General features: G+C 42.4%; 1 protein-coding gene across 2 annotated transcripts in view; it reads right to left on the bottom strand.

Moving 5' to 3' along the window:
- cip2a (cellular inhibitor of PP2A) overlaps nt 1–21,068 on the bottom strand; it is an 81,922-nt gene that overhangs the window by 23,347 nt on the left and 37,507 nt on the right. Inside the window, exons 10-15 of one of the 2 annotated variants that reach the window (XM_086006903.1) lie at nt 15,863–16,090; nt 12,184–12,343; nt 11,316–11,457; nt 3,635–3,734; nt 2,168–2,286; nt 251–431 (exon numbers count right to left, since the gene is read on the bottom strand). In XM_086006903.1, the coding sequence (XP_085863029.1) occupies nt 251–431; nt 2,168–2,286; nt 3,635–3,734; nt 11,316–11,457; nt 12,184–12,343; nt 15,863–16,090 (930 nt within the window). The remainder of the gene's footprint in view (nt 1–250; nt 432–2,167; nt 2,287–3,634; nt 3,735–11,315; nt 11,458–12,183; nt 12,344–15,862; nt 16,091–21,068) is intronic. The other variant, XM_086006904.1, reaches the window with a different exon arrangement.

The following is a 21,068-nucleotide window of genomic DNA, read 5'->3' as shown; positions in this document are numbered from 1 at the left end:
CTCGACAGCCAAGCTTCTTAAATGAAACTCAGTAATCAATATAAAGCATTTGATACTGCTCCACTTTCCTCAATTAGACTATTTAATTAAGTTATCAGTTGAACAGATTAATGATACATCGTGGCTCAATAATATTCATAGAGCCCCTAAAAAAGTGTCAACCAGAAATAGGAGTACAATATTAAATACATACTATAATTTATAATCACAAACAAATAACCTGTAAACCCAATTAACATGCAGTACAAACCTCCATTCCTAATTGCAATTTATCAATCAACTCATGAATATTGGATCTGGTAGCACTGGCTGTACTTGAATATTTTGATGTTACAAGGCTTGTTGAATGCTGCTGGACTGGAATTTTTTTCATTACATGGTCAATGTTCTGTTGTTTACATGCATTATTGGCAGCAATGCTTTCTCCAAGCCTGAAAAGAACAAAGCAGCATTAATCTCCCCCTCTGCCCTATGTTCAGGAGAGTACATACCCAAGCAGAATGAGAATTCATACCACATAATTTTTGTTTGAGCTGTGTTAAAAGTTTCAACACCCAAAATCTACTAAAAGTTGGAATTTATTTTTTGTTCATTCATGGGGTGTGGGCATCGCTGGCAAGGCCAGCAGTTATTGCCCATCCCTAATTGCCCTCAAGAAGGGCCGCCTTCTTGAACCGCTGCCGTCCTTGTGGTGAAGGTCTCATTATAGTTTCTTGTAGTGGTTTGATACTGAGTGGCTTGCCAGGCCATTTCAGAGGGCAGTTAAGAGTCAAACACATTGCTGTGGGTCTGGAGTCACATATAGGCCAGACCGGGTAAGGACGGTAGATTTCCTTCCCTAAAGGACATCGGTGAACCAGATGGGTTTTTACAACAATCCATTAGTTTCATGGTCACCATTGCGGATACTAACTTTTTATTCCAGGTTTATTTAAGTAACTAAATTTAAATTCCCCAGCTGCCGTGGTGGGATTTGAACTCATCTCTCTGGATTATTAGTCCAGTCCTCTGGATTACTAGTCCAGTAACAACCACTATGCTACCGTACCCCTATATACAGGAAACTTTGGTTTATCCGGAGGTTGTATGTCCGGAAACCTCAATCTAACGGCAGAAATCAGCAGCCGTTTTGGTTAGGTTTTTTTTCTTCTCCTGGCATTTAAAAAAAAATTTTAAATAAAAAGTCAGGCTCTGGAAAGCGTCTCTGGAGCTTAGCAACAGCTTCAGAGACGCTTCCAAGGTACGGGCCGAGTGTTTACAAGCTGTTGCTAAGCAACAGTGTTTGTTGTCAGATACGGAGATGAAAACCTCCGTATCCTTCAACATTAGCGCTGGTCTATCTGGAAGTTTTGATAGATCGGCAGCAGCTCGGTCCCGTCGGTCCCAGATATCGCGAAGTTTCCTGTACTCCAATATTTTAGGGTAAAATATAATGGGGAAAAAAAGTAATGCCAGTGATGTAATTCAATTTGCAATAGTGTTGTTTTTGTATTCTACTTTAAAAAGTAGGCAATTTATCAGTACCACCCCGCCCCCAAATCATTCATTTCAGTTAATTAAACCCCCAAGCCATAATTCTAGAAGCGCCCAATAGGTGGCATTTTGGAATGCTTATGATCTATGGGGGCTGTGGTGCACTTGTGATTCAAAAATCAGAATGGATACTGTAGGACACTAAGAACTCAATTTAAAATGTCCATTGGCTGTTACTACAACATAGCGCATGTAGCTCAATTACAATTTCTGTGTGTAATTTGTGCATGACAAGATGAATCGAAATTTTTTGCCTATGTTTTGTAATGTAATGCAACTCTTATAAGTTACTCATACAAAAGTTAAGCTACCAGTTACTCATTTGATAGTAACAAAGACAGCAACACCAACAGCAAAAGTTACAGATCGTCAAAATATAAGCCTGATAATTACTTTTGGCAATATCAGATGAATGCTTAATTCGCTTATATGTCATTCCTCTGTCAACTATTTTAGCTGAGGCGTTATCCTGTACGATGCAATTAATAACCACAATAATATAATGTATTTTTATTGATTTACAGTGGTTATCAAAACTGATGGTGCATAGTTGTATACAAAATGATTGCTTCAGTCACAGTGATCATTCTAAGAAAGCAACAGAAAAAGCAAACAAGACACCTTTAACACTTACATTATAGCAGGAAAATCAGGCAAAGGTGCCGCCTCAAACAGAATCTTTAATGCAAACTGTACATGCTGTGTGTGTTCGGATGTCAAAGCAAATGACAAAGGTGAAGTGAGTCGTTGGTCCTAGGGGAAACATTAAAAAAAACTGTAAAAAGCAATAAAGCCAGTGCTTTGTAACATAATTTGGGTGTATAATTTTTTATTTTCCTCTTTCCCTCCTGAAGGAAGCCAGAGAAAGATGGCAGAAATACAAGATAATGAAAACTAAACATAATAGACAATTTATACAGAATTTCTTTATAAAGGTGATCAGCATATGTAATAGGCTACCACAGCAGGTTCCTAGGATGAGAGGGCTGTCCTATGAGGATAGATTAAGTAGAATGGGTCTATATTCTCTGGAGTTTAGATGAGATGATCTCGTTGCAACATAAAATTCTTAGAGAATTTGACAGGGTAGAGGTTGTTTCCTCTGGCTGTAGAGTCTAGAACTAGGGGTCAGAGTCTCAGGATAAGGGGTCAGCCATTTAGGACTGAGATGAGGAGAAATTTCTTCACTCAGAGGGTTGTGAATCTTTGGAATGTTCTACCCCAGAGGGCTATGGATGCTCAATGAGTATATTCAACAGATCGATAGATTTTTGGACACTAAGGGGAATCAAGGGATATGGGGATAGGGCAGGAAAGTGGAGTTGATGTAGAAGTTCAGCCATGATCTTATTGAATGGCTGAGCAGGCTCATGGGGCCGTAGGGCTACTCCTGCTCCTATTTCTTATGTTCTTATACCCACTAAATGTGCCAGAAAGAGTTGGGGCTTGTCCATTCAAGTGCAAGTGAATTTTTCACAGCGTGAGAAGTCTTGATTACTGCCAAACAACCTCTCTGACACTGAATATTTACTTTTACAAGTGTGGAGTCTTATTCCTACAGATTTTAATTATTGTTGGTGATTTAAAAAAAATTAAAACTTCAAATTCAAATTTAAAAAAACTTTTTCTTGCTGTCTTTCATCTCTCTCTTAATCCCATCTTGCTTTCCCTCTCTATTTCATTTCATGTACGTGATTTTATTTTGAATTTAATATTATAACTTACACTTGCAGGTTTAGACTCAAGTGCTGACTGGTTAAGGAGATGCACTGTTGCTTTCCCTGTTCACACAGGTCGCAGATCCTCTGTAGAGGACACCGCTCTGTATCAGACTCCTGATGATCGTAAGCTGCTGCGCAAAAGCTCACGAAAAGTCTGTGGACAGCTGTAAGCGCAATGAATTCGCCGCTGACCACAAAATCCGGGCCAATGTCTTTCCCCGTGCCACCTAATCTCAACATTTTTTTTTTTTTTTAAAAACACAGCTCAAGAATCAACATGCTAAAAGCAATACCTTATTTTTATTTCTAGTTTGGTTAATAAAGTAGTAAGAAAAAGACATCTCAAAAAAGTTGGTTTTAAACCCAGTCATAAGTTTTACCTGCAAAATCTTATAAAAGCTTGCTTCCATGTTCGGCACCAACTGTTTGACTCTGTTCATAAGGCTAAGAGTCTTCAAGACAACATCTGCACCTACTTTCCTGTCAACGTGCAGCATGAGGAGAAAAAACACAAGTTTAGAAAGATGTCAATTACAAGCTAACCTTAGACTGAATACTTACTATAATTTGGCCTCAAACTATTAACTTCCATATACTCTCCCCGATAAGCATATCAGCACTCCATGAAGCAATTTAGAAAGAATTTAGAAATTTGAGCTTCACAAATGCAATTCCTCTACCTATTAATAAAAAAACTGAAACTCGTCAGCAGCAGTTCACATCTCGATCTTCTATTGGCTTAAAAGAAAGCATGCACATTGAACAATCCTCTTACCACAGAAGCATCAGGGATAGGAGCAGATAACAAGAATAAGTTTAACAGTTCTAGCAATTTATTTTTTAGAACTTCCAATTCATAGAATAATACAGCACAGGAGGCTGCCATTTGGCCCATCGCGCCTGTGCGTAGAGCTATCCAATTAATCCCGCTCTCCTGCTCTTTTCCCATAGCCCTATAAATTTTTCCCCTTCAAGTATATATCCAATTCTCTTTTGAATGTTACTATTGAATCTGCTTCTACCACCTTTTCAGGCAGTGCATTCCAGATCACAACAACACGGTGTAAAAATATGTTTCTGCATTTTGCCCCTAGTTCTTTTGCCAATCACCTTAAATCTGTGTCCTCTGGTTACCAACCCTTCTGCCACTGGAAACAGTTTCTCCTCCTTTACACTATCAAAACCATTCCTGATTTTGAACATCTCTTAACTCTCCTCTTAACCTTCTCTGCTCCAAGGAGAACATTTATATAGCAGTTTTATGTAAAAAATATCCCAAAGGTGCTTCATAGAATAAGCTCAGGGAAAAAGGATGGCGAGCCAGAGAACCAAAGGTAAAGAACATAAGAAATAGGAGTAGGCCATTTGGCTCTTCGAGCCTGCTCCACCATTCAATAAGATCATGGCTGATCTTCTACCTCATCTCCATTTTCTGCACTATCCCCGTATCCCTTGATTCCCTTAATATTAAAAAATCTATCGATCGCTGTCTTGAAGAGTAGAGACCAAAAGCTTGGCTGAAGATATAGTTTTGAAGAGGCTTTTAAGGAGTGAGGAGGGAAGAGATTTAGGCAGGGAATTCTAAACATTAGGAACCAGGAAGCTGAAGGCCATCGATGAGGAGGTGGTTTCTGTGGATTTGTGGGCAGGAGGGGATGTACAAGAAGCCAGAGCAAGTGGAACAGAGTGTTAATGAGAAATATAGGGCTGGAAAAGTTTGTGAAGATAGGGTGTGGTAAAGCCATGAAGCAAGGCCATGGGGGTGAGGATTTTAAATTTAATGTATTTAACCGCTACACACTCTTCCATTTACAAACATATCATTTCCACTATAATAACAACAGAAAATGCTGGAAAAACTCAGCAGGTCAGGCAACATCCGTGGAGAGAAATTTGAGTTGACGTTTCGGGTCGAACCCTTCTTCAAATGGGCCAATGGCGGCCTTCTGTGCTGTTTTGAAGAAGGGTTCGATCCGAAACGTCAACTCAAATTTCTCTCCACGGATGTTGCCTGACCTGCTGAGTTTTTCCAGCATTTTCTGTTGTTATTTCGGATTTCCAACATCTGCAGTATTTTGCTATCATTTCCACTTACTGGTGGTGTTTTTGGACTGATAAAGGAGGCATGGACAGCAGTGTAGGAAACTGAATTATCTTTCCACTTTGTAGCAGTATCAAGCACTCCTGTGATCATTAGGCTTCACTCCAACCACGCTTCTGAAAATTTGCTCAATTAGTGCCAGTTAGTGAAGCTCTGATCAATTATGACATCAGATAGACTGTCCAAAATAATTTCTCTTAAAGTGGTGAACAAATATCTCAGCATTAGGTCATTGAAGAACTTTTCCCTCAAGTATTTATTCAAAAGAATTATCGCTATTTCATATTTTTAAAATTTTGCTCGATTTTTCTTTAACCTTGCATGGCTCTAGACCAGAGCAGAGTTTGGGGTAAAAATAAGCAGAGTGGGTCAGGAAGGGACAGAGAGAGTAACAAAGGTAATAAGGCATTAGTGATTAAGGTGACATCAGGGAAAAATAGAAAAAAGGTCAAAGCTAAAGAAAGTATATCTGAATGCGCGAAGCATTCGCAACAAAATAGATGAATAGCTCAGATAGAAATTAATAGGTTTGATCTAATAGCCATTACGGCGACGTGGTTGCAAAGCGACCAAGGTTGGGAACTAAATATTCCAGGATACTTAACTTTTAGAAGAGGTAGGCAAAATGGAAAAGGAGGAGGGGTAGCCCTGATAATAAAGAATGCGATAAAGACAGTAGAGAGATAGGATCTTAACTTTGAAAATCAAGTAGTAGAATCAATTTGGGTGGAGCTAAGAAACAGCAAGGGGCAGAAAACATTGGTGGGAGTTGTTTATAGGCCTCCCCAAACAGTAGTTGTAATGCGGGGCAGAGTATAAATCAGGAAATTAGAGGCACATGTACCAAGGGTAATACAGTAATCATGGGGGACTTTAATCTACATATAGACTGGGCAAACCAAATTTGCAGCAATAGTGTGGAGGACGAATTCATGGAATGTATACAAGATAGTTTTCTAGATCAGTATGTTGAGGAACCAACTAGGGAACAGGCTATTTTAGATCTAGTATTGTGCAATGAGAAAGGGTTAATTAATAACCTTGCAGTAAAGGGGCCTTTAGGGAAGAGTGACCATAAGATGATGGAATTTTATATTAAGTTCGAAAGTGATTTAGTTAAATCCGAAACTAGGTTCTTAAATCTAAACAAAGCAAACTACATAGGTATGAGGGGCGAGTTAGCTAAGGTAGATTGGGAAACTACATTAAAAGGCATGACGGTAGACAAGCAATGGCTAGCATTTAAAGAATTAATACATAATTTACAACAAATATACATTCCTTTAAGGCACAAAAACCCCACAGGAAAAGTGGTCCAACCGTGGCTAACAAGAGAAGCTAAAGATAGTATTAGATCAAAGGAAGAGGCATATAATGTTGCCAAAAACAGTAGCAAGCCTGTGGATTGGGAAAATTTTAGAATTCAGCAAAGGAAGACCAAGAAATTGATAAAGAAAGGGAAAATAGAATACGAGTGTAAACTAGCGAGAGACATAAGACTGTAAAAGCTTCTATAGGTATGTAAAAAGGAAAAGATTAGCGAAAGTAAACATGGGTCCCTTACAGGCTGAGACAGGAGAAATTATAATGGGGAATAAGGAAATGACAGAGAAATTAAACAAACACTTTGTGTCTGTCTTCACGGAAGATGCAAAAAACTTCCCGGAAATAGTGGAGAAGCAAGGGTCTAGCGAGAATGAGGAACTGAAAGAAATTAGTATTAGTAAAAAAAAATAGTACTGGAGAAATTAATGGGACTGAAAGCCCATAAATCCCCTGGACCTGATGGCCTACATCCTAGGGTTTTGAAAGAGGTGGCTATAGAGATAGTGGATGCATTGGTTGTCATCTTCCAAAATTCCATAGATTCTAGAACGGCTCCCACGGATTGGAAAGTAGCAAATGTAACCCCACTATTCAAGAAAGGAGGGAGAGAGAAAACGGGGAACTACAGACCAGTTAGCCTGACATCAGTAGTAGGGAAAATGCTAGTCTATTATTAAGGACATGGTAACAGGGCACTTAAATAATAATAGGATTAGGCAGAGTCAACACGGATTTATTAAAAGTTTTTGAGGATGTAACTAGCAGGATAGAGAACAATAACAACTTGTATTTATATAGCGCCTTTAACATAGTAAAACATCCCAAGGCGCTGCACAGGAGGATTGTAAGACAAAAGATTTGATGCAGAGGCACATAAGGATAAATTAGGGCAGGTGACCAAAAGCTTGGTCAAAGAGGTAGGTTTTAAGGAGTATCTTAGAGGAGGAAAGAAAGGTAGCGAGGTGGAGAGGTTTAGGCAGGGAATTCCAGAGCTTAGGGCCTAGGCAACAGAAGGCACGGCCACCAAAGGTTGAGCGATTATCAGGGATGCTCAAGAGGGCAAAATTAGAGGAGCGCAGATATCTCGGGGGGTTGTGGGGCTGAAGGAAATTAAAGAGATAGGAAGGGGCGAGGCCATGGAGGGATTTGAAAACAAGGATGAGAATTTTTAAATCGAGGCGCTGCTTAACCGGGAGCCAATGTTGATCAGCGAGCACAGGGGAGATGGGTGAACAGGACTTGGTGCGAGTTAGGACACGGGCAGCCGAGTTTTGGATGACAAGTTTATGTAGGGTGGAATGTGGGAGGCCAGCCAGGAGTGCATTGGAAGAGTCAAGTCTAGAGGTAACAAAGGCATGGATTATGGTTTCAGCAGCGGATGAGCTGAGGCAAAGGCGGAGACAGGCAATGTTATGGAGGTGGAAGTAGGTTATGCTGCGGATGTGCGGTCGGAAGCTCATTTCAGGGTCAAATATGATACCAAGGATACGAACATTGTGGTTCCGCCTCAGGCAGATGTTAGGGAAAAAGATGGAGTCAGTAGCCAGGCAACGGAGTTTGTGGCGGGGACCGAAAACAATGGCTTCGTTCTTCCCAATATTTAATTGGAGAACATTTTTGCTCATCCAGAAATGTATGTTGGACAAGCAGTCTGATAATTTAAAGACCGTGGAGGGGTCAAGAGATAGCACTGGGTGTCGTCAGAGTACATGTGGAAACTGAAGTCGTGTTTTCAGATGATGTCGCCAAGGGACCTCATGTAGATGAGAAATAGGAGGGGGCCAAGAATAGATCCTTGGGGGACACCAGAGGTAACGATACAGGAGCGGGAAGAGAAGCTGTTGCAGGTGATTCTCTGGCTATGATTAGATAGGTAAGAATGGAACCAGGAGAGTGCAGTCCCACCCAGCTGGACGACAGTGGAGAGACGTTGGAGAAGGATGGAGTGGTCAACCGTGTCAAAGGGGGAACCAGTAGATTGTGGTATATTTGGATTTTCAGAAGGCATTCGATAAGGTGCCGCACAAGAGGTTATTAAACAAAATTAGGGCTCATGGGATTGGGGGTAATATACGCGCATGGATTGAGGATTGGTTGACAAGACAGAAAACAGATAATAATGGGAATAAGCGGGTCATTTTCCAGTTGGCAGGCTGTAACTAGTGGGGTACCACAAGGACCAGTGCTTGGGCTTCAGCTATTCACAATCTATATCAATGATTTGGATGAGGGGACCAAATGTAATATATCCAAGTTTGCTGATGATACAAAGCTAGGCAAGAATGTAAGTTGTGAGGAGGATGCAAAGAGGCTTCAAGAGGATATAGACAGGCTAAGTGATTGGGCAAGAACATGACAAATGGAATATAATGTGGAGAAATGTGAAGTTATCCACTTTGGTACGAAAAATAGAAAAGCAGAGTATTTTTTAAATGGTGAGAGATTGGGAAATGTTGGTGTTCGGAGGGACCTGGGTGTCCTTGTACATGAATCACTGAAAGTTAACATGCAGGTACAGCAAGCAATTAGGAAAGCAAATGGAATATTGGCCTTTACTACAAGAGGATTTGAGTATAAGAGTAAAGACTTCAACTATATAGGACCCTGGTGAGATCACACCTGGAGTATTGTGTACAGTTTTGGTCTCCTTACTTAAGGAAGGAGATACTTGCCATAGAGGGAGAGCAACAAAGGTTCACCAGACTGATTCCTGGGATGGGGGATTGTCCTATGAGGGGAGATTGAGTAGACTAGGCCTGTAGTCTCTGGAGTTTAGAAAAATGAGAGATGATCTCATTGAAACATACAAAATTCTTACAGGGCTTGACAGGGTAGATGCAGGGAGGATGTTTCACTTGGCTGGGGAGTCTAGAACCAGGGGTCACAGTCTCAGAATATGAGGAGAAACTTCTTCACTCAGGATGGTGAATCTTTGGAATTCTGTACCCCAGAGGGCTGTGGAGGCTGAGTTATTAAGTATAAATGTAAGAAGTCACACAACACCAGGTTATAGTCCAACAGCTTTATTTGAAATCACAAGTTTTCGGAGCGCTGCTCCTTCGTCAGGTGAAGTGGAGAAATGCATAAAGACACAGCTTATATAGTCAGAGAATAATGTCAGATGTTTACAGGCAATCTTGCCAACTGCCATTTATCACACCTCGGCAGAGAGATAATCACAGCAATCAAAGGTGTGAATGGTGTCAAAACAGGTCAGTCAGGAAAACATTACATCAAAGAACAATGAGGTGGGGTCACAAGAGGTCAAATATTGCAGATGCTGGGGTCTGTATGAAAAACAAAAAAAGACAAAAAACATTTTTTTTTGCTGGAAATCACAGCAGGTCCGGCCGCATCTGTGTGGAGAGAACAAGCCAATGTCGACTCGAGTCTGGATGACCCTGCGTCAGGTGGGGTTACATGTAGCGTGACATGAACCCAAGATCTCGGTTGAGGCCGTCCTCATGGGTGCGGAACTTGGCTATCAGTTTCTGCTCGACGATTTTGCGTTGTCGTGTGTCTCGAAGGCCGCCTTGGAGAATGCTTACCCGAAGATCGGAGGCTGAATGTCCTTGACTGCTGAAGTGTTCCCCGACTGGGAGGGAACACTCCTGCCTGGCGATTGTTGCGCGGTGTCCGTTCATCCGTTGTTGCAATGTCTGCATGGTCTCGCCGATGTACCATGCTCCGGGGCATCGGCGAGACCATGCAGACACTGCGACAATCGATGAACGGACACCGCGCAACAATCACCAGGCAGGAGTGTTCCCTCCCAGTCGGGGAACACTTCAGCAGTCAAGGACATTCAGCCTCCGATCTTCGGGTAAGCATTCTCCAAAGCGGCCTTCGAGACACACAACGCAAAATCGTCGAGCAGAAACTGATAGCCAAGTTCCGCACCCATGAGGACGGCCTCAACCGAGATCTTGGGTTCATGTCACGCTACATGTAACCCCACCTGACGCAGGGTCATCCAGACTCGAGTCGACATTGGCTTGTTCTCTCTACACAGATGTGGCCGGACCTGCTGTGATTTCCAGCAAAAAAAAATGTTTTTTGTCTGTTTTTTTGTTTTTCATACAGACCCCAGCATCTGCAATATTTGACCCCTTGTGACCCCACCTCATTGTTCTTTGATGTAATGTTTTCCTGACTGACCTGTTTGGACACCATTCACACCTTTGATTGCTGTGATTATCTCTCTGCCGAGGTGTGATAAATGGCAGTTGGCAAGATTACCTGTAATCATCTGGCATTATTCTCTGACTATATAAGCTGTGTCTTTATGCATTTCTCCACTTCACCTGACGAAGGAGCAGCGCTCCGAAAGCTTGTGGTTTCAAATAAAGCTGTTGGACTATAACCTGGTGTTGTGTGACTTCTTACATTTGTCCACCCCAGTCCAACTCCGGCATCTCCACACCATTATTAAGTATATTCAAGGCAGAGATCAATAGATTTTTGGATATTAAGGGAATCAAGGGATATGGGGATCGGGCGGGAAAATGGAGTTGAGGTAGAAGATCAGCCATAATTTTATTGAATGGCAGAGCAGGCTCAAGGGGCCGAATGGCCCAATCCTGCTCCTATTTCTTATGTTCTTATGTACTTTCTACGACAATCCCATAGCTTACCATAGCTCCACATCTGCTATATTGCTCCTGTAGCCAATTTCCATCCTATTGTACGTGAACTGATATTCCAGAATTGAGAGACAGTTTCTGGCTGTGAGAACCTTAGCAACCTGCAACTTTATTGTATCATCGCCACAAAGCAGTAGAATAAAGTTAAGGAAAAGGACAAAGCTTTTGTTCACTTCCTCCTTCATTAGCGTCACATTCTCCAATCTTAATAGCCTGAGATTCATTCTCATGCCATTAGGTTGTCCTTTAGTCAGGTAAAAAAACAGAATTGTAATGACCCAAAAAACACTGCCAATTCTTAGTATTCATCAAATTATACCCATAGTTTTAGCACCAGGGAATTATGTTGTCACTCAACCTCAACTAAACTTGATTACTCTCCAAACAAGAAAAAGTCTGCAACAGTCAAGCCTTTACATTCAACTAGGAAGCAACAAATTAGTGAAGTATAAAAACAACCTTTTTATTTTTATATATGCACATATGAACACTCAATAGACGCAAATAAATAGCCGATGATCACATCTCTTCAGCCCTCACTTATAGGGTGGAAGCATATTTACTTATATATGGGCATTGAAATCATGAGGAAGAATATTGTTCATCAGGAATTGAGGAAAATTGTGTCTGTTGACAGTTTCCAGACTGAAGATTATGCACATCGGTTTTGCTGCATTTTGCAAAAATATTTTTCCCTCTTTGAACTGTAATATAAATTCAATTAACAAGGGCAAACTTCAATTACTGGAAATGAATATAACAAATGGATAGAAATAGTTCAGAATTTTAAATTCCATCACTACTTGTATTCATTTAACTACTTATACTTTAGACAGCTGTATCTAATCAAAAAGGATATCTAATAGGACATCAAGAGCCTTTGCAATTCGATCATATTTCTTTTTCACCAGTGTGTCCTCTTGAGCATAGTCTGGAGTCTGTAACTGCTCCAAGATAACAGGAAAAAGCAGCTCCATAAATGGCTCAACTGTAGTCCAAAGGGTAGAGTCTATTGTTTCCTGGACAGTGTTACAGAAAATAAGGTTTAGTCACAGAATAAAACCAAGCCTGGGATAAATTATTTTATTAAACTTCTCAATATTCCAGGATCATTCTGGAATGCAGAGATAATCCCTGGTTTATTTCCTCCACTACCAACCATCTCCTTAAATCCCTCACCCCTGCCCCCTCCACCCTCATCTCCAACAAGTGCAAGCAGCTCACTAAGATTGAAGCCATCTGTTCAACTGCATCTGTTGCATCTTCCCTTCCCCATCAAGTCAAATTTGCAAAAAAAGTTAAAGAATAAAAAGCATAAGAGTGGGGAAAAGACAACAGGATGAGCCGAACTAGTGTTGAAATTAGAATTAAATTGAGTAAGTAATTATTTTACTAGTTTAGGATTATTACAGTAATAAAGTCATTCAATATTTAACAGCATTATTTTGCTACTACATTAGCATTCATTTCATCATTGCAGCATGCAAGCTGAAAATATAAACAACCATCTTGTCCAGTGAGGCATTTACTTTCCTGCTGCTGCCGACAGCGCAAGGCTTTTAAAAAAAAATGTATATTATAGAATGATACAGCACAGGAGGCCATTTGGCCCATCGTGCCTGTGCCGGCTCTCAAAGAACTATCCAATTAGTCCCACTCTCTTGTTCTACCCCCATAGCCCTGCAATTTTTTCCTTTTCTAGTATTCAATTCCCCTTTGAATGTTTCTATTGAATCGGCTTCCACCACCCCTTTCAGGCATTGCATTCCAGATCACAACTCGCTGCGTAAAATAATTTCTTCTCAACTCCCCTAGACATAGGGAGGGGGCGAGGCCACCCAGGGATTTGAACACAAGGGTGAAAGTTTTTAATTTGAGGTGTTGGTGGACTGGGAGCCATTATAGGTCAGCAAGCACAGGGGTGATGGGTGAACAGGACTAGGGGCAAGTTAGTTTATGGGCAGCAGAGCTTATAGCAGTTATGGGATCTTGCTGGACAATATTATGTACACTGGGGGTGTAATGCTGCTCTGTCAGAATCTCCTCTCTACAGTCATATGCTAATTTGTTTTAGCCAATTGTTTTTCCTTCCCCCACTTCAATTCCAGCTACTACACTTGAACAGTCAATCCTGAGGTAAGTTCAGCAATTACTTAGGCCACAAAAAGAACTAGAAATTACCTATCCGAGGTCCTACACAGGCACAATGGCCCAGAAATTCAGGTCTCCACGGGTGAGTACGCACGGGGTACTCACGCGCAGGCCCAACAGAAGTGCCGGTTTTGTGCATGCGCGGGAAACCGGAACTTCCGTTCCCTTAAAGGAAGGGGTTGACAGGTGGAACGCATGCGCCGGAGAGGCAGCGCGTGCGCATCGAACTTACCTTTTTTTTGCAGGTTTCTGCAGGAGGCTAAGTCTCCAGGAGTTACATATGTAAAAAGCAGGCACAAGGCCTGCTTTTAACAAGGTAAGTGGTGAATTAATTAAAATTAAAACATTTTTTCCACAGGTTTATTATTTTTTAATACTTTAAAGAAAGGTAAGTTTATTTTTAGTCCTGTTAGAAAATGTAATTAATTTTTTCAAAAATTTAAATTGTTTAAAATAGTTATTTTATATATGTAATTTATAGTTATTTTAAAAATGTGATTTAAAACAATGTATTTGAAGTTTTAGTGATGTTTTGGGGCTATAATATTTATAGTTTTGACAGCACTTCCTGTCAATTTTATGAATGGGCATTCCCTGCTACCATTGGCTCTCCATGGCCCACGTGATCCCAGGGGACGCATCAAACTAACTGCGCCCCTGGGATACGCAAGCACTGCGCGCCAGCAGTTGGAGCAGGCCCAGGATCGGAATCCCACGCGGGCCCACAGCTCAACGGCTGGCGCGCTAGGCAAGTGCAGGTCGGAGGCCTGCACCCGCGGGAAGCCTCCGACCCGAATTTCTGGGCCAATGACTATCCAACGCCTATACTGCTGACTAACACAGACGGGGAATTCTAAGTTAATTTTCATCAAGTTAATGCTAATTTCACAAGAGCTCTTTGGAAAATTATCTGGGGGAAAGTAAAAGCACCCAGCAACTCTTTTCATGATCACAAGTCAAACCCACTAACAATATTGGGGGCTCATTTCTCTCTGGATTTACTCCTGTTCCCTGGCCTAACTCCAGAAAGGAAAGGTAGAAAATTGGGCAGGAAGCCATTCCATCAGCTTCTTGCTAACCAGGATTTGTTGTGCCAGAAATGACATTAGATGTTCAATATGATCACCCAGGTACGGATGGGTGCATTGAAATTAGAACAGAAACCTGCATTTATATAGCGCCTTTAACGTAGTAAAACGTCCCAAAGCGCTTCACAGGAGCATCATCGGACAAAAGGAGAGGCCACAAAGAGGTATTAGAACAGGTGACCAAAAACTTGGTCAAAGACAATATTTATCCTTCAACCAACATCACTAAAAACAGATGATCTCATTGCTGTTTGTGGGACTTTGCTGCGTTTCCTACATTACAACAGTGACTGCACTTCAACCTCATTGGCTGTAAAGCACTTTGGGACATCCAGAGGTCGTGAAAGGCGTTATATAAATGCAAATCTTGCAGCACTGAACTTTTTTCCCTTGGGACTAGATTGCTATTGGAGACGTGAGCAATATCAGTCAATCTGCAACCCACACATATTTACTTTCCTTGCTAGCAGGACGCAATGCAATTAATAGAAATTTTCCAAACATTAGACATGCTATGGTAACAATGGAAATAGGGAGAAATTTCATACAATAATCCAGAAAAATGGAAAGTGGAAAGGGAAACACCATGTGCAGATTTAAAAGGGGATGACTAAAGTGTGATTTTTATTTTTCATTACTCTCCTCCACAAAACATAGGTAATTCGAGCATAGGTACATTCTATAAGTAGAGTTCGGGAGAGAGAACAAATGTATGGAACTGGATTTTCCACTGAGCTTAGAGATTTAAACACCACTGCCTGGCAATGGTGAGATTATTATTCCAAATGGCAGCCTTAGATAACCTTCAAAACTACACGCATACTTGAAACTCTGTGCCATAAATTTCTATGATAACGGCAACAGCACTAGCCTCCTGTATCAACACTGATAATTCATTAGCTTAGCATCAAATGGGCTCACTTATCTAGCCAGACACTGTTTATTTACAGCAGATTTAGAGATCCAGATGTCAAAGTAAAGTTGGATGTTTGTTCTTGCTTTCCTCTCCCCCAACAGTTTTAATGCTTGTTGAACCTTCCTAGTCTAGTCTGTCGTAACTGTTGTTGCAAGTATAGGTTTGGTCCAGTACTGAAGTGGGGCATTATAATGTGTGATTGCTAAACTTTATTCTACAGAACTACAACTTCTAGACAAAGTGCACGCCTAAGTCACACTGCTCTAACTGGCCAATACAGCTAAAGGTGTGATATTTCACTGGCCATTAGGCATCTTAAATATGGTTAAATAGCTCTTCTTTCACCCTTCAATTATCCATTTAGGTGTACTGAAAGACTGTACCTCAAACAGCTCCTTTAGAAGAACTAGAGCCAGCAATGAACACCTCTCAGGGTTCTCTAGTGGTTGGCTTGACCAGTGGATAAGAGTAACAATTGGCTCTGAAGGTTTAACTTGTGATTTGAGCTTAGCTGCTGTAAATCGTTGCTCCGAGGAAGTTCCAAACATTGCATGACACAATATTCTCCTGAGACTGCTCACTGAACAGAAAGCAACAAGTAATTCAAGGATCTGTGGGGGAGAAAAGTATAAATTTTAATACAGACTTCAAGCACGAGATACTGAATCAGTGCAGTGCCAGTCTAACTGTAGCCTCTATTTTTCTGTATCCATCAGTAGACTATTAGCGACACATCACTGAAGACCATCAAACGGTTTCTGTCTGCCTTCCATTACAGCTGTGCTTCAAGTTTTAAATTTGGTTGATTATAGCAGAGAAAGGACAATGTGGTCTGTACTACACTTTCTGTTTAATGTGTTTCTTGGGCCTGCACCTTACTGAAATATCAAATTGGTTCCATGAATACTAAATCAAGTAAAAGGAACTGTTTCACTCCAGTTGTTGCAAGTTCTGAATATAAAAGAGATGCAAGAGAAAAGTTTATCAAAATCTTTGAAATATCAGGTTCAAGAGATAAAACCTCAACACTAGGTTTATTAAGTGTTGAGACTCTACAGCGCTACATCCTTGTAGATAACTGTGAGGTCATCCATTTTGGATCAGAGAAAGACAAATCAGAATATTTTTCTTAATGAGGAGAGACTAGCAGCTGTGGAGAAGCAAACGAATTTAGGGGTCCATGTACACAAATCACTAAAAGCTGATGCATAGGTGCAAAAAGTAGTCAAAATAGTTAATTGAATGTTAGCCTCATCTAAAAAGGCAGTGGAATTCAGAAATTATGCTTCAGTTGTGCAGAGCCTTGGTCAGACCCCATCTGGAAAACGATGTTCAGTTTTGGGCATCGAGCCTCAGGAAAGACATATCGGCCTTGGAGGGGGTACTGTGCAGATTCACCAGAAGGATACCAGGATTCAAAGTGTTAAATTATGAGGACAGGTTGTATAAACTTGGTTTGTAGTCCATTCTGTTTAGAAAGTTGAGGGGTGATCTAATACAGATGTTTAAAAAGATTAAGGAATTCAATAGGGTGGATAAAAAGAAACGACTTCTTCTGGATGAATCCAGAACAAGAGGGCATAATCTTAATTAGAGCTAGGCCATTTAGGAGTGAAATCCTAAAGCACCTTTTCATGCAAAGGGTAGTGGAAATTTGGAACTTGCTCCCCAAAAGGCTGCGGATGCTGGATTATTTAAAATTTTCAAGACTGAAATCGATAGATTTTTGTTGGACTCGATATTAAGGGATGTGAAGCAAACTGGAGTTGCGGTATAGATTAGCCATGATCTTAAGAGAACAGCGGAACAGGCTTCAGGGGTTGAATGACCTACACCTGTTCCTACCCCAGTGTAACAATATTTTTGAAATAAAAGAACACAGAACGAGAGAAATGCATAAAAATAAAAGCATGTTCATACTCTAACTTTTATGGACGGACATGACACTGATTTCGAGCCACAATTCACCACAGCCAATTCAAAAATCACAGCAGTACAGTTTTGGTACCAGTTGGTCACTTTGATCCTTCCTCAAGTTTAATCGCCAAGATCCAGAGGAAGCTCAGACTTCTTCTGGGATAAAGGAAGCACTGTGTCTGTGCTGCTCTGTTGGGAATCACCCGTATCCAGGTTGCGACTTTCCACCTTCAATCCTGTACATAGTGGATCCTCCCAAATAGTGTAATCTGGCAACGTTTTTTCCCGCCAGATACACAGACTGAACTATGGCAGGCAGCTCTTTTCATAAAGTTACATGGAATATTTGCGTTCTTGCAGCTGCCTGTCTTCTATCAGGACCTAATCAGAGTCTGGAATATGGCTGCCTCCAGCACGAGCTCTCCCCAGTCAGAGGTAGCGGCCATTGTGATGGAGCCGCTGCTTCGAAAACCATACTTCTGCATGGTCAGATTTAGTTACACGTGGCTGACGGAGAGGAAGGCCGAGTCGGGGACATACTGGATGGTGGTGCAGCAGGCTGGATTTCACCAGAACTATTAGCAGCCAGGATGTACTGGCGTCACACCCAGCCTGCGGCCAAAGCCATCCAGGCGCTGAGTATCACTCGGTCCCGACTCCACCAGGTGTATTGAAGAGACTCAAGGGTGTGCAGCATCCCCGTTCGAGCGAAATTTCTCAGTATGAAGTCCCGAAACCTCCCTCAGAAATCTCTGCCTCACAACTTGAGCAGTCTCTCTAAAATTCCCTCCATGTCATTCCACTCTGCATGGAGGGATTTCCTGTATGGGATGCTCCTGATCACTCTCCACTTCCTTGCTCTCGTCTACCGCCAGGGCATGTCCTGGTGTTCCATCCTGCCGTCCGACAGAGGCCTCCCCCCAATGTAAGGCTATCCCTGTGGGGATCCTTCCCTACACCATTGGGAATCTGGAGTGGAGAGTATTGCACGGAGCAGTGGCGTCAAACGTTGTGCTGAACCACTTCAGACACCCAGGCTGCATGTAATTTCTGCGGCCTGGAGAAAACCATACTTCAAATATGTGGAGTGCGAGAGGTTGCAGTCCTTGTTTTACTATCTAAGGGAGCTGATCCTCAATGCTTGGTTTAACTTCAGTCCCGTGCTCCTGATCTTTGGCCACCCGGTAGAGAATGGGGCGGACAAGTTGGAGGACCATCTCGTGGGTCTGCTCCTTGGCCTGACAAAGACATCCATTCACAGATCCAGGATGAGTATGACCTGCAGGGAGTGTTGCTCTGGCTGCCTGCCTCTCTTCCGCGATCTTGTCCGCACCCGGGTTGCTCTGGAGAGGGCTAATGCGGTGTCCACCGGTATTCTCAAGGCCTTACACAACCAGTGGGCACCGCAGGACGGTCATTGCATAACTGATAATCTAAGTAAATAATTCATTATTTCTAAGTCTCTATTAGTTTTATTAAACCTGGTTAGATTATTTTTAGTGGTGCCTCCTAAAGGGCACACTTGCAGTATTAATTCTTTGTCCGGTCCCACCTTTAAAAGTCTAATTTAAAAAAGGCAGCAGTACAATCAGTTGAGACATCAATGAAAGCTCGGAGCATTGCCACAGACTAAGAAAATTCAGCAAGCATGTCACCCAATGCCACTCCAGTGTCCAGATTTCCATGCTTGTTATACTCATTTTCTGTTAATGCAAAGTCGATTGCTGTTCTAGTTTTAAATTTTACCAGGTGCCAACAGGAATAAATTTAAACTACCACTTTACATTGCAGCACTTAACTGGGATAGTCAGAGTGTGAAAGGCTTAGAAGGTGCGGAATTCTTAAAGTGCATCCAGGAGAGTTTTTTGAGCTAGCATGTAGAAAGTCCTACGAGAGGGGGCGGTACTGGACCTAATTCTAGGCAATGTAGCCAGGCAAGCGGTGGAAGTGTCAGTAGGAGAGCATTTTGGTGACAGCGATCATAATTCGGTGAGATTTAAGGTAGTCATGGAAAAGGACAAAGATGGACCGGAAATAAAGGTTCTAAATTGGGGGAAGGCCGATTTTAATACTATAAGGCAGGATCTGGCCAAAGTGGACTGGGATCAGATACTTGCAGGAAAATCCACATCAGAGCAGGAAAATCCACATCAGAGCAGTGGGAGTCTTTCAGAAAGGTCAAGGGTGGGACCAACAAGCCCAGGGAACCCTGGATGTCAAGGGATATACAAGAATAGATTAGGAAAAAAAGGGAGGCTTTTGGCAGATACAAAGGACTAAAAACAGTGGAAGCCCTAGAGGAGTATAGAAAGTGCAGGGGGGTACTTAAAAAGAAATTAGGAAAGCGAAGAGGGGGCATGAAAAAACACTGGCGGGCAAAATAAAGGAAAATCCCATGGTGTTTTATAAGTATATTAAGGGCAAGAGGATAACCAGGGAAAGAGTAGGGCCCATTAGGGACCAGTGGCAATCTGTGTAGAGTCGGAAGATGTAGGTGAGGTTTTAAATGAATATTTTGCATCTGTGTTCACTATGGAGAAGGACGATGTAGGCATAGAAATCAGGCAGGGGTTTGTGATATACTTGAACAAATTAGTATTGAGGGAGGAGGCACTAGCGGTTTTAGTGGGCTTAAAAGTGGATAAATCTCCAGGCCCAGATGAGATGTATCCAAGGCCGCTGTGTGAGGCAAGGGAGGAGATTGCAGGGGCTCTGACACACATTTTCAGAACCTCTCTGGCCACAGGGGAGGTGCCAGAAGACTGGAGGACAGCTAACTGGCAAAGGCCCAATTGTCCTCTTAGCTTTCCACCAACATTAAAAATGAAACTGGTATTTGGATGCCTGTGTGGTGTGATGCGCTATCAATTACTCATAAAAGACTGAGAGTTAAGAGAGTAACTAAAGGCTTTTATTAACAAAAGAATGAAGGTCTGCCTCGAGTGGTCGACCGGTCCAGAATACAAAGGGCTGGGGAGCAGTCACCTTTATACTAGGACTTGTGGGAGGAGTCAGCCGAGGCATGTACACAGTGGAATACAAACAGTGGTTTACCACATTCACCCCTTGTTTAAAATTGAGTCCGGCGGGGTGAAGTGTATTAAAAGTTAGTGTATTGGAGTCTCTCCGGAGGTCTTGTCTGCCGCTGTGATCGGCGTGGCGACAGCAGGGGTAGTGGAGCTTCCGGCGTCGAGTCCTGCGTAGGCTGTGACACAGGCGTGTCGTCCTCGTAGATGTCGAGCGGGTCGCGGGGCCCAGGCCTGCCGTCTGCTGGGGCTGGATATCGGATCGTGGGGGGGTGGGGGGGGGTGGTAGTGGGTTACTGCGGCCCCCGAGGGTGCAAGGTCTCTTATGGAGACTGTGTCCTCCCGCCCGTCCGGGTATGCAATGTAAGCATACTGGGGGTTGGCGTGGAGTAGGTCGACCCTCTCGACCAGGGGGTCCGTTTTATGGGTCCTCACGTGTCTTCTCAGTAGGACCGGCCCTGGGGACGTCAGCCATGGCGGTAGCGATGTCCCCGATGTGGACTTCCTTGGGAAGACAAACATTTTCTCATGAGGGGTGGCGTTAGTGGCAGTGCAGAGCAGTGACCGAATAGAGTGGAGCGCATCGGGGAGCACATCCTGCCAGCGGGAGGTTGGAAGGCCCCTAGACTTTAAGGCTAGCAGGGCG

Source organism: Somniosus microcephalus, chromosome 14 (assembly GCF_052327205.1).
Source record: "Somniosus microcephalus isolate GS21.2 chromosome 14, FLI_Smic_1.0, whole genome shotgun sequence".
NCBI classification, from domain to species: Eukaryota; Metazoa; Chordata; class Chondrichthyes; order Squaliformes; family Somniosidae; genus Somniosus; species Somniosus microcephalus.
This window is presented reverse-complemented; position numbering and strand designations above follow the sequence as displayed.